This window comes from Anomaloglossus baeobatrachus, chromosome 5 (genome assembly GCF_048569485.1).
Source record: "Anomaloglossus baeobatrachus isolate aAnoBae1 chromosome 5, aAnoBae1.hap1, whole genome shotgun sequence".
Classification (NCBI taxonomy): Eukaryota; Metazoa; Chordata; class Amphibia; order Anura; family Aromobatidae; genus Anomaloglossus; species Anomaloglossus baeobatrachus.
Window position 1 is genome coordinate 317499956 of NC_134357.1, and position 24714 is coordinate 317524669.

At 50.8% G+C, this 24714-nt stretch overlaps 1 protein-coding gene across 3 annotated transcripts in view; it reads right to left on the bottom strand.

Annotated features, from left to right (window-relative positions):
• Window positions 1-24714, bottom strand: part of CSNK1D (casein kinase 1 delta) — a 113597-nt gene that overhangs the window by 22033 nt on the left and 66850 nt on the right. The window contains exons 8-9 of one of the 3 annotated variants that reach the window (XM_075349741.1): window positions 8838-8977; window positions 730-797 (exon numbers count right to left, since the gene is read on the bottom strand). In XM_075349741.1, the coding sequence (XP_075205856.1) occupies window positions 765-797; window positions 8838-8977 (173 nt within the window). In that variant the 3' untranslated portion in view covers window positions 730-764. The remainder of the gene's footprint in view (window positions 1-729; window positions 798-8837; window positions 8978-24714) is intronic. The other 2 variants (XM_075349743.1, XM_075349740.1) reach the window with 2 other exon arrangements.

Consider the following 24714-nt stretch of genomic DNA (forward strand, 5'->3'; position numbering starts at 1 on the left):
AACGAGCATGCTCAATCATCCCTAGTCCTAAACTTGGCTTATATTTTGACAACCTGACTATTTCTCGATTTTGTTCACAAGTTGACATCCGGAATTTGATCCGATGTCACAACTATTCTGCTAGCTTGCTATACTGTCTTGCGGCCACTCTGTGGATGAAACCAAGGAGGCCCGCCATACGTCCAATATAGGAGTTAAAAGATAAAGGTCAGGGTTCCCTTGGGATCTGCCAGAGTGACTTGTGCAAAGCGTATCCATGAGAAAGCATTATGAAGAGTGGTCAGCCTCCAACAAATTGAACTTTTAAACCTGGTATGTAAAACATGACCCAACAACCATCCACAGCACTCCTAGTTATGAAAGATCATGATCTTGCTCTCTGCATTAACCCAGCACTGCAATGTACTTTATAAAGCGGGTTACCATTTGGTAACAGCGCTGTACGCCGGATCTGATGATTTGGATGTTCGAGCCTCACATGTTAGTAAGTCAGGTTTCTTAGGGGTTATTCTGAAAATTCACCAGTCTGAGAATGCCCACTTACTTTCTTAAAGAAACTGGGAAACCCCAGAATGGTAGTAGGTAATCTTTAAACCTGATGAAACATGGTCTTAAAAACATACAATAATACACTGACCCACTAAGGAAATTCCACAGCTACCCGTTTGCACACATGTAGCTGACCGGCTGCAATTAAATTCATAGGGATGATTTCTTAACAACACTCACCCCGTGTTGCCTTCAACCGAGACTGGGGCGAGCAGCTACTTGCCATGATGTTCGAATGGAATGCTATTCTGAGGTGGGGAAAAGACAGCTGCTTGTCACTGTCCAACAACCCGGCAATTTACTGTGCTGAAGATGTACATTTGCTTTAAGCATACACCCATAAAGCGCCAGCCAGAAGGAAGTGTGAAGCAGTGGCCGAGAAAGTGAGGATCTCTGAGGAAACTCCATTTAGTTTCCAGAAATGGAATTTCTCGCGAGACATTTAAATTTACTAATGCCCCCAAATCAGCTTATGCATGCGTGGTTAAAGAGACTGACAATCTGCCCTACAACCACATTAAAACCTGTCCTTATTCTGCATAATCGGCTTATGAGCGTTCACTAGGGATGCATGCATGTAGTAACACAGTGCCAGACCGTGGAAATACAGTAAGTGCCGCCTTTTCTAGTCTCGCAATGTCATTGTCCACTAGTACCACCGATCCTCGTCTAGAAGCCACAGGGTGGCACATCTAGACATTGGCATTTCTGCATCCATAGTGATCACACCATATTCATGCATAAGAGCTGAGCTTTTCATGGGTACAATGGTCGGTCAACAAATGTTTACAGAACCAATCAAATTAGATCATCGGCTTTAGGATCTATTGTGAGAAAGAAGGATTTTTGTGTACTCACCGTAAAATCTCTTTCTCTGAGTCTTCATTGGGGGACACAGGACCATGGGTTATGCTGCTGTCACTAGGAGGCTGACACTAAGTAAACAGAAAAAGTTAGCTCCTCCCCAGCAGTATAACCCCTGAGCCAGAGGCGGGCTCAATCAGTTTAGTGCACAAGCAGTAGGAGGAGAACCAAACAATACTGGATAAAACAAGGTAACAAAAAAAAAACTATGACGAACAGTCGTGAGACCAGTGACCTGGGAATATGGGCACTGGGGTAACATGCATGTCAAACATAACAATAAACACAAGCAGGGTGGGTGCTGTGTCCCCCAATGAAGACTCAGAGAAAGAGATTTTACGGTGAGTACACAAAAATCCTTCTTTCTCCATCGTTTCATTGGGGGACACAGGACCATGGGACGTCCAAAAGCAGTCCCTGGGTGGGAAGAAAACCATCACCGGAGATAGGAAGGAAGTCACTTCCCGTTGCCGGGCTTGACCCGGACCTACAAGCACCTACGGTGTTACAGGTGAGCCACTGCCACCCGCAAACCTTACGCCAAGACTGGCCTCTGCCGAAGCTCGAGTGAGAACCCTGGTAGAAACTAGGAAAGGTACGCCGACTAGATCGGGTGGCGGACCAGAGGACCTGGTCGATCGACGTCTGGAGTCCGACCGTTCAGGGGTGCCCCTTGCTCGGTAGACCGCGGCGGAAGACCGTCCCTCATGTGATAGTCTTCACATATGGAGGAAGGGATCCATGTGATATTCAGGCCCTTGGCGCCGGCATACGCTTCTTGGGCCAGGGTGGAAGGATGGACTGACAGTCGGTGAAACCGAAAAATGGTGTCCTGCAGACACGAAAGACTGAGGGCTCGTACCAGCCCTAGAACGAACTATGCCCCTTTCAGGCTGAGAGGGGAGCCTAGAACCAAAGAACCGAGACCTAAAGTCCTCTTCTGGAAGGAAAGGCGAGGTGACCCAGACAGAAAAGAAGGGTTCTGGCTGGAGCCCCCCCCTTATCCTGCTGGCGGAGCCGGAAAAGTGGTGGAAAAGACTACAAGAGGGCTGTCCGCCCCGATGCCGTCCGTAACCACCGGATGGCCACGAAGAGCCCACCTCTCAAATCAGGAGGGAGCAGGGAAAAGGGGAGCCTTGAGGAAACCCATCACTGGATTAGGGACTCACATTTCCAGTGAACTATGAAAGCGCCGAGCCCGATGGGCGTTTCTCTGAGCGAAAGCCATGAATGAAGGACGGGAAGTGAACGGGCTCCGAAGATGCGGTCCTCACACCACCGGGGGAGGTCTTTCCGAGTGGGAACAAAACCTCGAGGAGACTGGATTCCCGGCCCTCCTCATTGTCTGCCATCATTGTGTCCCAGACCTGACCGAGCCAGCACCCGGGAACCACAGGTGAGGCCGTTGAACTTGGGGCTTCTGAGTCCTAGTAGAAGTAGAGGGGCCCCGACACGGAAGAATGTGGCGGTCTGGAAGAAGCCACGGCGCATCTGCGAGGAGATGAGTAATTTATGCGAACTATGCTCGCCTGTGCCACCCTCGAGCTATCGTCTGCCTTGATCCATCTTGAGAACCCTCGAGGTCATGGGAAGCCGCGGGAAGATGCGCGAGAGTCTGACCAGGCTACACGACCAGTCGAGGGCGTCGTCATCTAGTCCAGAGCAGGTGGCACCCTTGAAGCACCAATGACTTGAAAGTTGGATCGGGAGCTCAAAAGGTCCACGAGTGGAGGTCTTCCTTCATCAGAGGTCTGGCTGGTGACTTTCCTATTGAGGAGCCCTCTACCTAAGCGGGGTCCATCCTACCGAGAAAATCGGTCATCCAAACGTCCACGCTAGGGATGTGCTGCCGCGATTAGCGAGTGAAGGGCCCCGTCCCAGAGCAAAATCTTCTTGGCCTCTTCCTTGCCGTGACGCTCTCTGCGTCATCCTGGTGGATGATGCACGTCACCGTTGTGGAATGGACCGATTGGAACCTGACTGGGCAACCCCGACTCAGAGAGGAAACTGTAACCGGGTAACCGGATGGCTATGAAATCGGAATGTTGAAGGGAAGACAACACACTAGGGGTGTCCCTCGGGACCGTGCTGAGGAATGTCGGGGTAGCCTACCCTAGCACGGGAGGCTGGAGACGGTTGACACTAAACCCCAGAGGAGGGGGGGGAAGCTTCCCAAGGGACGGAAGCGGAGACCAGTCCGCTAGGAGGAGATTGGCGGTTCACCCGCGAAGACGGAACCTTCCTGTCTCCTCCTTGAGTGGTTCGTTGGAGAGTCAGGGACGAAAAATGGTAAGTGCACCGTCGCTATCCCGCCACAGACTGCCGAGGATTCGCATAGCAACAAAACGAAGGAAAAAGTGGCGCGGGAGGCGCACTCTATGCCCGGAATGAAACTACTCCTGCGCGAGGAGTACCCACTCTAGAGACGGCGCGAATACCGTGCCTGATGGACGATGGACCGGGACGGGGTCAAGGAGGACTCCTTCCGGTAGCACCGCTACCTTGGTAATGAAAACGTTATGATGACGGACTACAAACTCAAGGGAGGGTCCTTGATAAGAGAACTCAGGGCCTCCCGGTCGCTTCTGGGAGAAGAGGGCCTAGCAGCTCTGTAGAGTAGGATGCGCAGGGACAGTGATCCCTGCAAGCACTTCTAGAAAAAAACTGGAACGGTCCACTGCCCCGGAAGGCGGAGAGGCTGTTGGAGGGATAGAGGCTCCCTGAAGTGGCGCGGCGTGGACGGCTGGGACCTAGCGTGAGGGGACGATCCTGGCACCTCTGGTCCGATGTAGGAAAAAGGGATGTACCCTTCCGTTATGGAGCCTTGGGGAGGGATGTACACTATCCTGACGTAACCTGGCGGATCAACTGGACTTGCCTATCTCCTAGTGGGCGATTCCTAGATCGGGAAGAGAAGTCAGCGACTTCCTAGATGCCGAATCTGCGTTCCTGATCCCGAGTCAGAGGTCTCAATCGGTAGGCACACTGATGTCAGAGGCTCAGGCCCAGTGGCAGGCAGACACCAGATTTGTGAAGAGAGGGTACTCACTGAAGCTGATAACCAGCGTTGGGTCGGCATAGGTGGCGCGAGGACCGCTGCGTAGAGTGTCCGTGGAGTCCCTGCGGGGCGTCGCGATAAGGACGAGAAGCTTGGAGGAACCCGGGCGGGTCGAGTACAGGGAAGCGTGCTCCTTTATCACGGAGCCCTCTTCGAGAAGGGGTAAGACAAATAAAGGACTTACCGCTGGTAAAAATTGCGACCGGGGAATATACGTGATCACGCAGTCATACGGCGAACTGGATGTCCACTGAAAACCGCAGGGACCTCCACCTTCCTGTCCTTCCTGCAAGGCGGCATGCCCCCCTCTCTCCAGAGCCCTCTGGGGGAATGATAAAGACAATAACACGACTTACCGCAGGTAAACGCCGTGTCTGGCTGTTGTCTGTGATCAGCCAGCGACTCCAGTGTGGCATGCCCATTCTCTCCGGGACCCCTTTTGGAGAAGGGAATAATGACGATGACAAGACTTACCGCTGGTAAACGTCGTGTCTGATAGTTGACTGTGAGCACGCGGTAACTCAGCGAGCTCTGGATGTCGTCTGAGCACATCACGGGTCCGCTCCAAATGACTTAAGGGGGACCTGCGTGCACGGAGATAAGAGGGCTGTCCGTAGCCTTACGGCCTGACTCACCAATTCCGGCAGGCTTTTCGTCATGTGGCAAAACATCCAGGTCCTGCTTGAAGTCCAACAGAGGTGGAAAGCCTGGGCCATCACCCGAGAGGTCGGGAGACTGCCGGAGGAAGGGCAGTCTGGACCTGGGGAATAAGGTGGAAACACAGGGGGGCCACAAAAGACGAGATCTGGCGGGTCCGCTTCTAGCATAGGTAAAGGTCCCTGGAACGGGACTCAAGACCCTGGGCGGATTGCGCTAGACCTACGGATGGAATAACAGAGAATTGGCCGGGGACGCAGCGCGTGCGCGCGAAGCCGAGGGATGACGGCGAGGGGATTTATGGCCTGAGACAGGGCATTAACCCGCCCAGGGGACTAAAAACTAAAATCTCGAGCTGGGAGCGCGATATACAAAAGGTGAAGCCAACGAAGTGCCCGAAAGTACTGCAAGAGTTAAGGTATAAAAAACTCATGTACGGAAAACTTTAATGAAAATTGACCAAAATACAAAATAAAGAAGAGTGTGTTCTAATTTTCCCCTAAGAAAGTGTTGCTGCGGCCTCAGTAAGCCCAGACTAGGAGTCTGGTATAAACTCCCTTTTACTTTTTTTTTTTTTTTTTTTTTTTTTTTTTTTTAAAAATGGGACGCTGTGTGAGCGGGAAAAAATATCCCCCACCCCCCAGTGATGCCTGGAGCAGGGCGGAGGGCGGGAACGGAGAGGCCGGCGGCCAATAACGCTGTGCGGGAGGCGGGGCTGGGGACGCCGAGGACAGGGCCGAAGCCGGGGGCTAAATTTTGAAGGTGCCGGGGCGGCAGAGGCAGCGCCGGCGGACCCGGCCGCAGGCGGCGGCGGAGAGGATCCTTGGCGCGCTGTGCGGGAGGTGGCCTGGGGACGCTGAGGACCGGGCTGGAGCAGAGGTACCGTCGCGGGCAAGGTAGCTCCGGGGGACCCGACCGCAGGTAGCGGCGAGGATCCTCGGCACGCTGTGCGGCGGCGGCCTGGGTACGCCGAGGACAGCGGCCGAAGCAGAGGTGCCGTCGCGGGGAGAGGCAGCGCCGGCGGACCCGACCGCAGGCGGCGGCGGCGAGGAACCTGATGGGGACGCCGGGGAGTAAATTTTGGAGCGGGCCGAGGAGGAGGGTAGGGGAAAACGGTCCTACCTGAACTCGGCGGCGGAGGCCCAGCGACGGAGGCGGTGCAGGCAGGGCACCCTGCCCCTGCCTGTGAACGGTGCCCTCGCCCTGGGAGACTATAGACTCCGGGAGAGAACGTGTAGAAGGCAGGGAAGTGGACCTCATGATGGGGGAAGGAGCCCCCAGCAGCAGAAAGCAGCGGTGAGGGCCCGTCAGATCACAGCACGCTGCAAAGGATCCATCCCTGCTGAATGTCCCTGTAGGCCCATTGGGGTGATACCGCAGGGCGAATCAGGGGTGCCCACGACAACCTGCCCACACGAACACCCCCGGGAGTGGTACCAGCGGGGGCGGACGGGGGAGAGGGCCCAAAATCTCAAAACTCCTGCGACCCTGTGGAGTGGTACCGACAGGGCTGCGGATGGAAGAGTGAAGGGAATACCTGCATAGAGAAAAAAGACAGGTATAAGAGCGATGAGCGGCGCCGATATAAGAGAAAAAAGCGCAATAAAAAAGCAAATGGCTGAGGGGGGCCGAGACAGCCCACATCAGCCTCCTACGACACTAAGCTAAAAACTGATTGAGCCCGCCTCTGGCTCAGGGGTTATACTGCTGGGGAGGAGCTAACTTTTTCTGTTTACTTAGTGTCAGCCTCCTAGTGACAGCAGCATAACCCATGGTCCTGTGTCCCCCAATGAAACGATGGAGAAACCAGAGATTACTTTAAACTTCCAGTGCAAAATGACAATGTTTAGAGAAAGGTAAGATTATGTATAATTTTGGCTTTGGCCATTTTCTCATGCCACTTCACAGGAGAAGATTAAACAATTTTCACAGTTTGAAAGTTTAACTTTTTTTATTTACATACCACTAATCTTAAAGGGAACCTGTCAACACTTTTTTGGCCTATAAGCTGCGGCCACCACCACCTGGCTCTTATATACAGCATTCTCACATGCTGTATATGAGAGCCCGGGCCGGGAGTATAACATAAAAAAAAACAACTTTATAATACTTACCTAACGGTTGCTCGGTTGGCCAGATGGGCGTCCCCGTTCTCAGGTGCCGGTGCCGCCTCTTTCGGCCATCTTCGTCCTCCTTCTGACTCCTGTGTGCATGACGCGTCCTACGTCATACACACTCGCCGGTCCTGCGCAGGCGCATTACAATACTTTGATCTGCCCTGCTCAGGACCTGAATGCCAGCGCGTGTGTATGACATCGGACGCGTCATGCACCGCGGCTAGAGAAGAAGGAGGATGAAGATGGCCGAAAGAGACGGCGCCAGCACCAGAGAACGGAGACGCCCATCTGGCCAACGGAGCGACTGTTAGGTAAGTATTATAAAGTGTTTTTTATGTTATACTCCTGGCCCGGGCTCTTCTATACAGCATGTTAGAATGCTGTATAGAAGAGCCCGGTGGTGGTGGCCGCAGCTTATAGGCCAAAAAAGTGGTGACAGGTTCCCTTTAAAGAAGAGACAGAAAAGAACAGCCCAGCACCCCAACCATAAGAAACAGACGCAGGGGTGAGTGGTAGGAAAACACGAAGGGCAAGTGCCACAAAGACATCTATATCTAAGCAGGGAGGCTAGCTAGCAGCTCTGCGCGGCCCTAGATTGGCACTTTGGGCATGTTCACAATGCTGCTATGAAAGTAAGTTAGCAGGTTAAACAGGTATTAAAAAAAGATAGGTGACAACTACTAGATCGGTGGGAATCTGACTACTGTGATCCCCACTGAGCACCAGAATGGGGAAATTTGTCCTCAGTTTGAATGGAGCGACGATCGAACATGTGCACTGCTTCTCCATTCATTCTCTATAGGACTGCTGGAGATATCAGAGTGCATGCCTTGTTTGCTTTTGAGTATCTCAGAGAAAAACAAGCATGGGGAAGTGGTGCAAATGCTCAACCGCTTTCCATTGAAACATGACAAATGATCCTTCGTCTGGCATCAATGGGCATCCAGATGGTTCAATAGGTGACAACTTCTTACTGAAATACTCCTTTAAGATTACACCTGCTAGAACTCCAAATTTCAATGAGAGCCATCATAGTACTGGAGACCATTTGGTCAGGAGAGTGGAAATGACTAGATATGTAAAAAATAGTAACCATCTGTCAGACAGAAAAACGTGCTATGGGAAAAGGAAACTAAAAAGGTTAATATAATTAGGAAGACTGCCCCCAGCACATTCACCAACGTCACATTACGGCAGGTCCATTTCATCATGTCTGATCAGATGGATAATGTACAACAGGTAATGAGCGGCAGTGCCCTAACGAAAAGCTGGTTCACCACAATGGAGGATGGAAAGTTCTACAATGATGGCGCTGCGGCTTTGTGGACTGCTGGTATATAAAGCTGAAAAGGATCAAGAATCCACAGAAGCATCATCGTAGTAATGGAAGCAAAACAAACTCTGAATGCAAGCATTGTCCAAATTAAGGAAAACCCCCAAAACCAGATGGATTTCCCTTAATACTTGGCAATTCAGACAGACAGCATTGCGGAGATGAAGGTATGAATCACACCCTTGACAGCTAGCAAGCTCAGAAGCAAAAGCGACTTGTGTTCCTTTATACCCATGAGCCTTAGCAGTTTAACTCATACCTGTGAAGTTGACATGCGAGAGGTATCTTGTCGACCAGTTAGGTCAGATGAAGAGACATTAACAGGAGCACCACGATGCAGTCTCATACTCACTTTCCGTTCACGTTCCATCCCGGACACAGGTCTGGGGGAGGTGTTGGCTGTAAAAATCAAGAGTATATAGTAAGACTTTTGATGTGGAATGAATGGATGAACCAGACCATGGATTCCAGCTGAGAAAAAAAAAAATCAGTACACCCCTGAAAAACAAGCAAACAATTCAACAGAAACAATGTAGTAAAGCGCTGTACAGTGTCCACCTGGAAGGAAGTGCCACTGGCAACTAGAACGGCCGATCGTCTGGGTTCTCGAGCAACATGATGCAGATGAAGAGTCCTTGTTGAGTTTCAAGGGTCGTCTGTCATATTATCCCCTCCAAACGAGCACAACCAGGTTAACGTGTACTATTCTAATACATGAATGTAGGGACCACCAAATAAACCCACCAAACTGCCCCCAAACAATTGGCATCCCAGGAAAAAATTGTCTGGGAGCCAATGATGGCAGTTTTAAACCACAGCTACCACCATGTGTACACAGACAATTATACTAGTATCCCCCATACAAATTCCTCCACGCTGCAAATGCAGGGGCCTGTGGAACAGTTAGAACCCCGCCCCCCAAACCCCCCCCCCCCCCCAAAAACAAACAAGTTTTTTCCATCACAGTTGCTATTCACACATTTGGAGAAGGGGGCATCACTGTCACTGGCAATTGACCAACTTCTTGCAGTGAAATAGAATGGCAGGAAAGAGGTCTACATGCTGACAACGCTGCATGCGTATACCACTGCGATGGTCAAAAACAGGGGCACCACCAGGGACAAAGAGAAACCGCTCTGTATAGGAGATAGGTTCATGGAAGGCGTTGACCTCTCGGATCGGGTGCTTCAACTGTATCTGGTGAAACGAAAGACCAAGGCTTGGTACAAAAAGGTGGCAATCTTCCTCATATAGATTGCTATGTAGAAAAACTTCGACCTCTATCAAAAAGTCACAAGGACTCACATTTCACCAGTAACAGAGAAAACTGTTGAACGTCTCTTATTTGACTCAACGGCACAGGAGGCCATCTGAGTCAGGGGGATGTCCGGATACTCAGAGCGACGTTTTAATTCACCCTGTCCCTGTCTCTCCCACCCAAAACCGTTTCTCCAAAAATGCAGTGTTTACAGGAAGCATGGCCGAAAAAGCAAGTCCCGCAATTATTAATCCATGTGCCCATCTCAAACAGGCCTTTGCATCTGCCCCTGTTTTGAGATCTACCACACAACCTCCCATTATTGAAATGGCATGAACACCACCAAATTGTGTGGTAGTGTCTTTTTTTAAAAAAAAGAAGGGAATTTTGTTACTTACCGTAAATTCCTTTTCTTCTAGCTCCTATTGGGAGACCCAGACGATTGGGTGTATAGTACTGCCTCCGGCAGGGCCGGCGTCACCACGCGGCATACCCGGGCAAGTGCCGGGGCCCTGGACTGACAGGGGGGCCCACTCACGCTATCTAGGACACCTGCAGTACGTCGCGCCGTTCATTTTCCCTGTCGGCCTTCGTACTGCCTGCTATTTGCGTTCCACTGTGGAACGCAAGACGGGTGGGGGGGGGGGCACATCTCTCCTCCCTCCTCCCCTACTTGATTACTAGTGCGTAACGCATGCTGGGATGGGACCACCTCCTCTCACCTCTTTGATACGAGTGGAATGTATTGGAGCCGTGCGTCTCATTCCTGCTGCTGTCAGAACGCCCCCGTACGTCGTTTCCTCTTACGACAGCACAGTGGGCGGGCCTTCAAAGAATGATTGTCGTCATCAGCAGCAGCAGCACACACACAGATGCACTTCCTGCTACCACAGTGGAACGCACACCGGCAGCGCCTCGTTCAGGACCTTGTTGTCACTGACGACCGGCCGACTCAGTCACGGCAGACGCAGTACAGTACGGAAGCAGGTCCAAACCGTCCGGGACCGGTTCATTGGAGTACAAGAAGCCCAGGTTAGAAGAGCTACTCTTGGAGGCCAGAAGTGCATTGCCATTGTTTTTTTTTCCTTTTATTTTGATTTATATTGTACCTATGTGTGTTTGCCAGCTTTTTTTTTTTTTTAAATAAACCTGACATTTCATATCTGTATGTAGCAGAGTTGTATGTGTTTGTCTGAATGTAGCAGAGTTGTATGTGTTTGTATGTAGCAGAGTTGTATGTGTTTGTCTGTATGTAGCAGAGTTGTATGTGTTTGTCTGTATGTAGCAGAGTTGTATGTGTTTGTCTGAATGTAGCAGAGTTGTATGTGTTTGTCTGTATGTAGCAGAGTTGTGTGTGTTTGTCTGTATGTAGCAGAGTTGTATGTGTTTGTCTGAATGTAGCAGAGTTGTATGTGTTTGTCTGAATGTAGCAGAGTTGTATGTGTTTGTCTGTATGTAGCAGAGTTGTATGTGTTTGTCTGTATGTAGCAGAGTTGTATGTGTTCGTCTGTATGTAGCAGAGTTGTGTGTGTTTGTCTGTATGTAGCAGAGTTGTGTGTGTTTGTATGTAGCAGAGTTGTGTGTGTTTGTCTGTATGTAGCAGAGTTGTGTGCGTTTGTCTGTATGTAGCAGAGTTGTGTGCGTTTGTCTGTATGTAGCAGAGTTGTGTGCGTTTGTCTGTATGTAGCAGAGTTGTGTGCGTTTGTCTGAATGTAGCAGAGTTGTGTGCGTTTGTCTGAATGTAGCAGAGTTGTGTGCGTTTGTCTGAATGTAGCAGAGTTGTGTGCATTTGTCTGAATGTAGCAGAGTTGTGTGCATTTGTCTGAATGTAGCAGAGTTGTATGCGTTTGTCTGTATGTAGCAGAGTTGTGTGTGTCTGTATGTAGCAGAGTTGTGTGTGTGTGTGTGTTTGTCTGTATGTAGCAGAGTTGTGTGTGTGTGTTTGTCTGTATGTAGCAGAGTTGTGTGTGTGTGTTTGTATGTAGCAGAGTTGTGTGTGTGTCTGTATGTAGCAGACTTGTGTGTGTGTGTGTGTGTCTGTCTGTATGCAGCAGACTTGTGTGTGTGTGTCTGTATGTAGCAGACTTGTGTGTGTGTGTGTCTGTCTGTATGCAGCAGACTTGTGTGTGTGTGTGTGTGTCTGTCTGTAAGTGTATATGACTGTATAGATTTGTCTGTTTATATGTATTTTTGTGAGTTTGTCTTTAAATATGTATATGTACATGTTCGTATCGGTGTCTGTGTGTGGATGGGGCCCACTGGGACTCTTCCGCCCGGGGCCCACAAAAACCTGGAGCCGGCCCTGGCCTCCGGAGGCCACACAAAGCATTACACTAAAAAGTGTAAGGCCCCTCCCCTTCTGGCTATACACCCCCAGTGGGATCACTGGCTCACCAGTTTTAGTGCAAAAGCAAGAAGGAGGAAAGCCAATAACTGGTTTAAACAAATTCACTCCGAAGTAACATCGGAGAACTGAAAACCATTCAACATGAACAACATGTGTACCCGAAAAACAACCAAAAATCCCGAAGGACAACAGGGCGGGTGCTGGGTCTCCCAATAGGAGCTAGAAGAAAAGGAATTTACGGTAAGTAACAAAATTCCCTTCTTCTTCGGTGCTCCATTGGGAGACCCAGACGATTGGGACGTCCAAAAGCTGTCCCTGGGTGGGTAAAGAAATACCTCATGTTAGGGCTGCAAAGACAGCCCTCCCCTACGGGGAGGCAACTGCCGCCTGCAGGACTCTTCTACCTAGGCTGGCGTCCGCCGAAGCATAGGTATGCACCTGATAATGTTTGGTGAAAGTGTGCAGACTCGACCAGGTAGCTGCCTGGCACACCTGTTGAGCCGTAGCCTGGTGTCGTAATGCCCAGGACGCACCCACGGCTCTGGTAGAATGGGCCTTCAGCCCTGATGGAACCGGAAGCCCCGCAGAACGGTAGGCTTCAAGAATTGGTTCTTTGATCCATCGAGCCAGGGTGGCTTTGGAAGCCTGCGACCCTTTGCGCTTACCAGCGACAAGGACAAAGAGTGCATCCGAGCGGCGCAGGGGCGCCGTGCGGGAAATGTAGATTCTGAGTGCTCTCACCAGATCCAACAAATGTAAATCCTTTTCATACCGATGAAGTGCATGCGGATAAAAGGAAGGCAAGGAGATATCCTGATTAAGATGAAAAGAGGATACCACCTTAGGGAGAAACTCCTGAATGGGGCGCAGCACTACCTTGTCCTGGTGGAACACCAGGAAAGGAGCTTTGGATGACAGCGCTGCTAGTTCAGACACTCTCCGAAGAGACGTGACCGCTACCAGAAAGGCCACTTTCTGTGAGAGTCGAGAAAGTGACACATCCCTCAGAGGCTCGAAGGGCGGCTTCTGGAGAGCAACAAGGACCTTGTTTAGATCCCACGGATCTAACGGCCGCCTGTACGGAGGTACGATATGACAAACCCCCTGCAGGAACGTGCGCACCTGAGAAAGTCGTGCTAGACGCTTCTGAAAAAACATGGATAGTGCCGAGACTTGCCCTTTAAGGGAGCCGAGCGACAAGCCCTTTTCCAACCCAGATTGCAGGAAGGAAAGAAAGACAGGTAACGCGAATGGCCAGGGGGATACTCCTTGTGCAGAGCACCAGGATAAGAAAATCTTCCACGTTCTGTGGTAAATCTTAGCAGAAGTGGACTTCCTAGCCTGTCTCATGGTGGCCACGACCCCTTGGGGTAATCCTGAAGACGCTAGGATCCAGGACTCCATGGCCACACAGTCAGGTTCAGGGCCGCAGAATTCCGATGGAAAAACGGCCCTTGGGACAGTAAGTCTGGACGGTCTGGTAGTGCCCACGGTTGGCCGACCGTGAGATGCCACAGATCCGGGTACCACGACCTCCTCGGCCAGTCTGGGGCGACGAGTATGACGCGGCCGCAATCGGATCTGATCTTGCGTAACACTCTGGGCAAGAGTGCCAGAGGTGGAAACACATAAGGGAGCCGGAACTGCGACCAATCTTGCACTAAGGCGTCTGCCGCCAGAGCTCTTTGATCGCGAGACCGCGCTATGAAGGTCGGGACCTTGTTGTTGTGCCGAGACGCCATTAGGTCGACGTTCGGCACCCCCCAGCGGCGGCAGATTTCCTGAAACGCGTCCGGGTGAAGGGACCATTCCCCTGCGTCCATGCCCTGGCGACTGAGGAAGTCTGCTTCCCAGTTTTCTACGCCCGGGATGTGAACTGCTGATATGGTGGATGCTCTTTCCTCCACCCACATCAGAATCCGCCTGACTTCCTGGAAGGCTTGCCGACTGCGTGTCCCTCCTTGGTGGTTGATGTATGCCACCGCTGTGGAGTTGTCCGACTGAATTCGGATCTGCTTTCCTTCCAGCCACTGCTGGAAGGCTAATAGGGCAAGATATACTGCCCTGATTTCCAGAACATTGATCTGAAGGGTGGACTCCTGCTGAGTCCACGTCCCTTGAGCCCTGTGGTGGAGAAAAACTGCTCCCCACCCTGACAGACTCGCGTCTGTCGTGACCACTGCCCAGGATGGGGGCAGGAATGATCTTCCCTGTGATAATGAGGTGGGAAGAAGCCACCATTGCAGAGAGTCCTTGGCCGTCTGAGAAAGGGAGACTTTCCTGTCTAGGGAAGTTGTCTTCCCGTCCCATTGGCGGAGAATGTCCCATTGAAGTGGGCGCAGATGAAACTGCGCGAACGGGACTGCCTCCATTGCTGCCACCATCTTCCCTAGGAAGTGCATGAGGCGCCTTAAGGGGTGCGACTGACCCTGAAGGAGAGACTGCACCCCTGTCTGTAGTGACCGCTGCTTGTCCAGCGGAAGCTTCACTATCGCTGAGAGAGTATGAAACTCCATGCCAAGATACGTTAGTGATTGAGTCGGTGCCAGGTTTGACTTTGAAAAGTTGATGATCCACCCAAAAGTCTGGAGAGTCTCCAGCGCAACATTCAGGCTGTGTTGGCATGCCTCTTGAGAGGGTGCTTTGACAAGTAGACCGTCTAAGTAAGGGATCACCGAATGTCCCTGAGAATGCAAGACTGCTACCACTGCCGCCATGACCTTGGTGAAAACCCGTGGGGCTGTCGCCAGACCAAATGGCAGAGCTACGAACTGGAGATGGTCGTCTCCTATCACGAAACGTAGAAAACGTTGATGCTCTGTAGCAATTGGCACGTGGAGATAAGCATCTTTGATGTCTATTGATGCAAGGAAATCTCCTTGAGACATTGAGGCAATGACGGAGCGGAGGGTTACATCCGGAACCGCCTGGCCTTCACGTGCTTGGTGAGCAGTTTTAGGTCCAGAAGGGAACGGAAAGAGCCACCCTTTTTTGGCACCCCAATCAGATTGGAGGAAAAAACCGTGTCTTGTTCCTGAAGAGGAACAGGGATTACCACTCCTTCTGCCTGCAGAAGAGCATCGGCTCGGTGGGGGGGGGGGGGGAGTTCTGAAGAATCGAGCCGGAGGACGAGAACAGAGCTCTATCCTGTACACGTGAGACACAATGTCTCTCACCCACCGGTCGGCGGCAGCTAAATGTCGCCAAGCGGGAGAGTCTGCTACCAACCGCGGATGCGGAGAGAGAGAGCTGAAGTCACGAGGAGACCGCCTTGGTAGCGGTTCCTCCTGCAGCCTTCCTTGGGCGTGATTGAGCCCGGCCGGAATTTGAGCCCCTCTGAGCCTTTTGAGCCCTTTTGGACGAGGACAATTGGGACCTGCCCGAGCCTGGGAAGGACCGAAACCTCGACTGTCCCCCCAGGACAGCATTACTAGGGTAAGTCGCAATGCAGGCATTGCGAGGTTAAGGACACCACCTGCGGCACAGATGTACATGTGCTCAAGACCAGCTGCGCAAGACCAGCTGAAATAGCTTAGAGTGCCCATACGGCTGCGAATGCCGGAGCAACCGACACGCCGATAGCTTCACAGACAGATTTCAACCAGAGGTCCATCTGTCTGTCAATGGCATCTTTAAGGGAAGTCCCATCTCCACTGCAACTATGGATCTAGCCGCAAGCCTGGAGATTGGGGGATCCACCTGTGGACCCTGGGTCCAGCGCTTTACCACGTCAGGGGGAAGGGATAACGTGTATCCTTAATACGTTTGGAGAAAACGCTTATCTGGTCAGCGTGGTGTTTCTGAACTGCCTCTCTGTAGTCAGCGTGGCCAGAAAAGTACTCAATATACGCATGAGATACTGAAAAAGGGATTTCTCCTGCTGTAAAGCTGACTCCTCCACTGGGGGAGCTGAGGGAGCAATATCCAACATTCCATTGATGGACGCTATAAGATCATTCACTATGGCGTCACCATCCGGTGTATCCGGATTGAGAGCGGAGTCAGGACCAAAGCCCTGATCAGCTACGTCTGCCTCATCATACAGAGAGTCCTCCCGCTGGGACCTTGACCAGTGATGAAGCCGAGTGCCGCACCCAGCGAGCTAGTTTAGGCTGTCTGGGTCACCCTGGAATGCCTGGGACCCCCCCGGAGCACTGATTATGTTCCAAATGAGGGTGGCCAGGGAGCATTAATCAAGATTGCCCATGGCCTGTCTGGACTGCAAAGTCTATCAGCCGAAACTGCAACTCCGTCCCTGTCCCTGGACAGGGTTCACAGGTGGTTCCTTTGGCCACCTCTAGTAGAGACCCCGGCTGACCAAGTGCTACAGGGGAGCATTGCACACAATGGGGGTCAGTGGAACCTGCCGGTGGAACAGTATCACATGCAGGAAAAGCAGCATAGAAAGCCTGTGTTGCTTTTTTGCTGCTGTATTCTAGCCATCTATGCAATGTATAGCATACAAGCATAAACACTTCAGCACATGCAATACAAGCAGCATAGAAAGCCTGTGCCTTGGCACCCTTGCTTTCTTGCTGCTGTTGTCCAGCCATCTAGGAGAATATAGCCAAGAGTAGCGACCGTACAGTGCAATGTATAGCATACAAGCATAAGTACTAATGAACACTTCAGCACATGCAATACAAGCAGCCTAGAAAACCTGTGCCTTAGCACCCTTGCTTTTTTGCTGCTGTTATCTCGCCATCTAGGAGGGCATATAGCCAAAGATAGCGACCGTACAGTGCAGTGTATAGCATACAAGCATAAAATACAAATGGACACTTCGGTATTTAGTGGGGTCAGCACTTCAGGTGCTGCTTACCGCCCGCCTATAACGCGGGTGTGTGGTCGCCAGAGCCCTGTGAGTGGTTGCCCAGAGCATGTCTGCGTTCCCCAGCTCGGACTGCGTGCAGGAATGGCTGCCGGCGTCCTTCTCCAGCTCGTGTGACGAGGGGCGGGCCGTGGGCGTGCCCCAGACAAGAGCGGGAAACTGGCGTCCCACTGTGTCCAGTGAAGGGGGCTGGAGAATGCAAAGCAGACTCCAGCCCTCGGCGCTGACTGTTTGTACAGCGTCCCGCCTCACCCCTGACTGGCAGGGCTGGAGGCGGGAACGAAAAGAAAACTAGGCCGCAAAGCCGGGGACTCGAGTAATAAGCGCGGCCGTCCATGTGCACGGCCAGCGCGGAAGTCCCCGGCGCACCACAAGTCCCAGCCGCGCCACAATGTAAAAAACACCCAGCCGCGGCCGGCGCGGCAGTTCCCAATACATAAAGTCACTCAGCAAAGCTGTAGTGAATAATAGCACGAGCGCTCCGCGCTGTTGCCCCCGGCGCACTAACACTCCCAGCAATGCTGGTGTGTGTGTGCGCGCTTGCCCGGGGACACAGAGTACCTTAATGTAGCAGGGCCTGTCCCTGACGATACTCCGCTCCATATCCAGCAGGTTCTCTGGGTCTGTGGATGGAGCCCGGTCTCAGTGCCTGGAGACCTGTAAGATCCCACTTCGCCCAGAGCCCTGAGGGGGGATGGGGAAGGAAAACAGCATGTGGGCTCCAGCCTCCGTACCCGCAATGGGTACCTCAACCTTAACAAACACCCGACAAAAGTGGGGTGAGAAGGGAGCATGCTGGGGGCCCTAGTATGGGCCCTCTTTTCTTCCATCCGACATAGTCAGCAGCTACTGCTGACTAAACAGTGGAGCTATGCGTGGATGTCTGACCTCCTTCGCACAAAGCAGAAAACTGGTGAGCCAGTGATCCCACTGGGGGTGTATAGCCAGAAGGGGAGGGGCCTTACACTTTTTAGTGTAATGCTTTGTGTGGCCTCCGGAGGCAGTACTATACACCCAATCGTCTGGGTCTCCCAATGGAGCGCCGAAGAAATGAAATATAATATAATATAATATAATATAATATAATTATATATATATATATATATATTCTGTCCAGTAAATAGGACATTTTATGGACAATTAGCCCCTTGTTTCCCAGAAAATAAAACATGGTCTTATATTTTTTCCCTGAAAGATGCACTAGGGCTTATTTGAACAACAATCCACCTTTATCCTTGAACAAAAAAAACCCCACAACATTTTATTCAATTGTAGTCCATCACATTCTGGAACATCAACATATTACTGGTTCAGATGCACATTTTCTTATCTGACCTGCTGTTCTCATGGTGCAGACCAGTCCTATAGTGGTGGGTACATATATTTACAAAAAGTTTAAATTACGGCTTAAATTTATTATTCCCCATGTACTGCCAAGTTTACCCCCAGAAAAAAAGCAGATACCCACTAAAAGAATCACACTTCCCAGACCCAAACAATTAAGAGTTGGCAAATGAATGGGCTCTCACATACAAATCTGCATTGCTGTCCTCTCGCATTCTACAGCAGTTGCCCCCCCTGGTCATTGGAAGCAGTATTAGGCTATGTGTGTACTTTGCGTCAAGGTAGTTGCAGTTCAAAAAGCATCCTCTGGCAGAAAGGACAATGCTTTTGGCTTTAAAAATGCATGTAAAGTAGCCTATGCGCACCTTGCGGTTTTCATGAGTTTTTAGTGCTTTTCTGGTGCTTTTAGAAACGCTGCAGTTTTGTATTAAATTGAATGGATGGGAAACGCAGCCAAAATGGCAAAAACAATTGACATGTTGCTTTTTTAAACGCTGAGTCTTTGCCCAAATTTATGCAAATTAAACGCAGCGTTTTGAACAGCGAAGTGCGCACAAGAAAGCTCAATGTCCCATTGACTTTGCTTGAAAAGCATAACACAAGCATTTTGGCATGAAAACGTTGCAGTTGAAAAAGCAGTGGAAAAGCAGGTAAAAAAGCAAAGTGCGCACATAGCCTAACCCATGCGGTGTGATATTGGTATCCAATGCGTTTGCGGGAGCTGCAGTGCAATGCAGCTGAAAAGGCAAGGGACCGGTCAGTGATGCAGATCTCTGTGAGAGCCCATCCACCATCAGCACTTGCCAACTGTCATCATTTGGGTGCTAGTGAGTGTGATTTTTTTTTTCTTTTCTGGAGGGGAAAGAGTATGCTTTCTTTCATGAAGAGTCCTAACAATCATTTAACTTTTTAGCTGTTAGGACACTTCCTTATGGAACTGCAACTAGGGCTTATTTTTTTAGGCATACTCAAACCCCTCCCCCCAAAACGCTACATGAGCTTATTTTTTTAGGCATACTCAAACCCCTCCCCCCAAAACGCTACTAGGGCTTATTTTTTAGGCATGCTCAAACCAAAACAGTACTAGGGCTTACTTTCAGGGAAACCGGGGTAAGAATATTTTTTTAATCAGTAAAAACACATTTTACTCCATTTCAAAAATAATTCCAGGACTTGATCACTCACACAAACATTTTTGACCATTTATCTTTGTTTAACTGTTTTAATGCGTGCACAACATGTTTATTTAGAATTACCTATATATTATTTATCTTGGTGATACGGGCATGAACATTTTATTGGGGGATCTCTAACATTGAGGCTGTTCCATAGTCATACACTATGGGCTTTACTGCATGGTTCTTGCCGAACCTCCTGTACAGGACCAATACTGTTAGAATTACGTAGGGTTGTTGGTACTGTGCACATGGCGGTTCCTATCTTGGCGCGCAGAGCCGGTTATGGTGTACCTTGTTGTGGGTACATTTATCCTTTATATAGGCACTGATCAAGCTAAGCAGACGTATCAAATAAATTAGATAATATAATTTACAAAAAAATACATTTATGGGGGCTTTCTGTTATTCTTTAACCACATGGGCTCTGCAAATAAGACAATCTATTCCAAATAGTGGCACTTTTGCATTCCAAAATTCAAATATTGCTCCCTTCCTCCCATTTCTCCAAACAGACCTTTTGGACTACATGTGGGGTATCTTCGTGCTCATAAGAAAGTGGGTAACTGTGGGGTCCACTTTTTGTTGGTGATCCCTCTTGCAAAAGTGAGAAATTTAGGGCTAAAGCAATATTTTTGTGCAAAAAATGAAATTTTCTGTGGGGTCGAAATGGTTACTATGCTCCTGGATTAAGTCCTTGAGATGTCTGGTTTTCAAAATGGGGTCAGTTGTGGGGGTTTTCTGCTGTTTAAAGCACCTTATGGGCCCAGCAAATGTAACATGGTGCCGGCAATCTATTACAACCAAATTTGTGTTCCAAAACTCAAATATTGCTGCTTCCCTTCCGGGCCCTCCAGTTTGTTCAAACAGAGGTTTTTGACCACATGTGGGATATCAGTGCACTCAGAAGAAACTTGGTAAAAAAAAACAAAAAACAAACAAATATTTGGGGTTCATCTTGTTGATAGCCCTTGTAAAAGTGAAAAAAATTGGGGCCAAAGCAACTTTTAGAGGTAAAATTTATATATTTTTTTTCATTCCTCTCTGCATTCATTTCTGTGTAGCACCTGAAAGGTTAAAAATTTTCCTGACAGTTCAGATATATTTGAGGGGTGCGGTTTTTAAAATAGTATCACTGTTCGGGACTTTCCTATACATAAGCCCCTCAAAGTTCATTTAAATCTGAATAAATCCCTAATGGAACAGGGTTTGTAAATTTCTTGGAAAAAAAAAAAAAAATATGAAACACTGCTGCTTAAATTTTAAGCTTTCCAATATCCTAAAAAAAATAAATAAACGATGTTTGAAAAATTATGGAGATATTAACTAAAAATATTGGAAGAAGGGAATTTTGTTTACTTACCGTAAATTCCTTTTCTTCTAGCTCCAATTGGGAGACCCAGACAATTGGGTGTATAGCTTCTGCCTCCGGAGGCCACACAAAGTATTACACTTAAAAGTGTAAAGCCCCTCCCCTTCTGCCTATACACCCCCCGTGCCTCACGGGCTCCTCAGTTTTGGTGCAAAAGCAAGAAGGAGGAAAAGTTATAAATTGGTTTAAAGTAAATTCAATCCGAAGAAATTTCGGAGAACTGAAACCATTCAACATGAACAACATGTGTACACAAAGAACAACAGCCCGAAGGGAACAGGGGCGGGTGCTGGGTCTCCCAATTGGAGCTAGAAGAAAAGGAATTTACGGTAAGTAAACAAAATTCCCTTCTTCTTTGTCGCTCCATTGGGAGACCCAGACAATTGGGACGTCCAAAAGCAGTCCCTGGGTGGGTAAAGTAAAACCTCGTAATAGAGCCGTAAGACGGCCCCTTCCTACAGGTGGGCAACCGCCGCCTGAAGGACTCGCCTACCTAGGCTGGCATCTGCCGAAGCATAGGTATGCACCTGATAGTGTTTCGTGAAAGTGTGCAGGCTCGACCAGGTATCTGCCTGACACCTGCTGAGCCGTAGCCTGGTGCCGCAAAGCCCAGGACGCACCCACGGCTCTGGTAGAATGGGCCCTCAGCCCTGAGGGAACCGGAAGCCCAGAAGATCGGTAAGCTTCGAGAATTGGTTCCTTGATCCACCGAGCCAGGGTTGATTTGGAAGCCTGTGACCCTTTACGCTGGCCAGCGACAAGGACAAAGAGTGCATCCGAGCGGCGCAGGGGCGCCGTACGAGAAATGTAGAGTCTGAGTGCTCTCACCAGATCTAACAAGTGCAAAAAGAGGGTAAGGAGATATCCTGATTGAGATGAAAGGGGGATACCACCTTAGGGAGAAATTCCGGAACCGGACGCAAAACCACCTTGTCCTGGTGAAACACCAGGAAAGGGGCTTTGCATGACAGCGCTGCTAGCTCAGACACTCTCCGAAGTGATGTGACTGCTACTAGGAAGACCACTTTCTGCGAAAGGCGTGAGAGAGAAATATCCCTCATTGGCTCGAAAGGTGGTTTCTGAAGAGCCATCAGCACCCTGTTCAGATCCCTGGGTTCTAACGGCCGCTTGTAAGGAGGGACTATGTGACAAACCCCCTGCAGGAACGTGCGTACCTGTGGAAGTCTGGCTAGGCGCTTCTGAAAAAACACAGAGAGCGCTGAGACTTGTCCCTTAAGGGAGCCGAGCGACAAACCTTTTTCCAATCCGGATTGAAGGAAGGAAAGAAAAGTGGGCAAGGCAAATGGCCAGGGAGAAAAACCCTGATCAGAGCACCAAGATAAGAATATCCTCCACGTCCTGTGGTAGATCTTGGCGGACGTTGGTTTCCTAGCCTGTCTCATAGTGGCAATGACCTCTTGAGATAACCCTGAAGACGCTAGGATCCAGGACTCAATGGCCACACAGTCAGGTTGAGGGCCGCAGAATTCAGATGGAAAAACGGCCCTCGAGCCAGCAAGTCTGGTCGGTCTGGTAGTGCCCACTGTTGGCCCACCGTGAGATGCCACAGATCCGGGTACCACGACCTCCTCGGCCAGTCTGGAGCGACGAGGATGGCGCGGCGGCAGTCGGACCTGATCTTGCGTAACACTCTGGGCAACAGTGCCAGAGGAGGAAACACATAAGGGAGTTGAAACTGCGACCAATCCTGAACTAAGGCGTCTGCCGCCAGAGCTCTGTGATCTTGAGACCGTGCCATGAATGTCGGGACCTTGTTGTTGTGCCGGGACGCCATTAGGTCGACGTCCGGCATCCCCCAGCGGCAACAGATCTCCTGAAACACGTCCGGGTGAAGGGACCATTCCCCTGCGTCCATGCCCTGGCGACTGAGAAAGTCTGCTTCCCAGTTTTCTACGCCCGGGATGTGAACTGCGGATATGGTGGAGGCTGTGGCTTCCACCCACAGCAGAATCCGCCGGACTTCCTGGAAGGCTTGCCGACTGAGTGTTCCGCCTTGGTGGTTGATGTATGCCACCGCTGTGGAGTTGTCCGACTGAATTCGGATCTGCTTGCCTTCCAGCCACGGCTGGAACGCCTTTAGGGCAAGATACACTGCCCTTCTCTCCAGAGCATTGATCTGAAGGGAGGACTCTGGCTGAGTCCAAGTACCCTGAGCCCTGTGGTGGAGAAAAACCGCTCCCCACCCTGACAGGCTCGCGTCCGTCGTGACCACAGCCCAGGATGGGGGCAGGAAGGATTTCCCCTTCGACAGAGAAGTGGGAAGAAGCCACCACTGAAGGGAAGCCTTGGCTGCCCGAGAAAGGGAGACGTTCCTGTCGAGGGACGTCGACTTCCTGTCCCATTTGCGGAGAATGTCCCATTGAAGTGGACGCAGATGAAACTGCACAAAAGGAACTGCCTCCATTGCTGCTACCATCTTCCCTAGGAAGTGCATGAGGCGCCTCAAGGGGTGTGACTGGCCTTGAAGGAGAGATTGCACCCCTGTCTGTAGTGAACGCTGTTTGTCCAGCGGAAGCTTCACTATCGCTGAGAGAGAGTATGAAACTCCATGCCAAGATATGTCAGTGATTGGGCTGGTGTCAGATTTGACTTTGGAAAATTGATGATCCACCCGAAACTCTGGAGAGTCTCCAGAGCAATGTTCAGGCTGTGTTGGCATGCCACTTGAGAGGGTGCCTTGACAAGCAGATCGTCTAAGTAAGGGATCACCGAGTGTCCCTGAGAGTGCAGAACTGCTACTACTGTTGCCATGACCTTGGTGAAGACCCGTGGGGCTGTCGCCAGGCCGAAAGGCAGTGCCACGAACTGAAGGTGTTCGTCCCCTATGGCAAAACGCAGGAAGCGCTGATGCTCTGGAGCAATCGGTACGTGGAGATAAGCAAATATATATATATGTACACTTCGGCACTTAGTGGGGCCAGCACCACAGGTGCTGCTTACCGACCGCTCAAAGCGGTTGTGTGATCACCAGATTCCCTGCCTGGGCCTCCCAGAGCCGTGTTGTCTCTCCTCTCCAGCGTCAGAAGTGCTGACAGGAATGGCTGCCGGCGTTCTGTGGGGAGGAGGGGGCCGTGGGCATACCCTAGAAAGTGCGGGAATCTGGTGCCCCACTGTGCTGAGTGAGGGGGGAGGAGGATACAAAGTATGCTCCAGCCCTCAGCACTGACGTCCTGTGCAGCGTCCCGCCCTTCCCCTGACTGGCAGGCCTGGGGGCGGGAATATGCGATACTAGGCCGCAAAAGCCGGGGACTAAAGTTATAAGCGCGGCCGGCAAATAAGCGCGGTCGGCGCGGTAGTCCCCGGCGCACTAACACACCCAGCAGTGCTGCAGTGTGTATGGCACAAGCGCTCCATGCGCGGTCCCCCAAGGGGACACAGAGTACCTCACAGTAGCAGGGCCTTGTCCCTGACAATACCCGGCTCCTGTCCAGCAGATTCCCCAGGGGCTGCGGAGGGAGCACGGTCCCCGTGCCTGGAGACCGATTAGGATCCCACTTCACCCAGAGCCCTTAAGGGATGGGGAAGGAAAACAGCATGTGGCTCCTGCCTATGTACCCGCAATGGGTACCTCAACCTTAACAACACCGCCGACCAGAGTGGGGTGAGAAGGGAGCATGCTGGGGGCCCTGTTATGGGCCCTCTTTTCTTCCATCCGACATAGTCAGCAGCTGCTGCTGACTAAGATGTGGAGCTATGCGTGGATGTCAGCCTCCTTCGCACAAAGCATAAAAACTGAGGCGCCCGTGAGGCACGGGGGGTGTATAGGCAGAAGGGGAGGGGCTTTACAC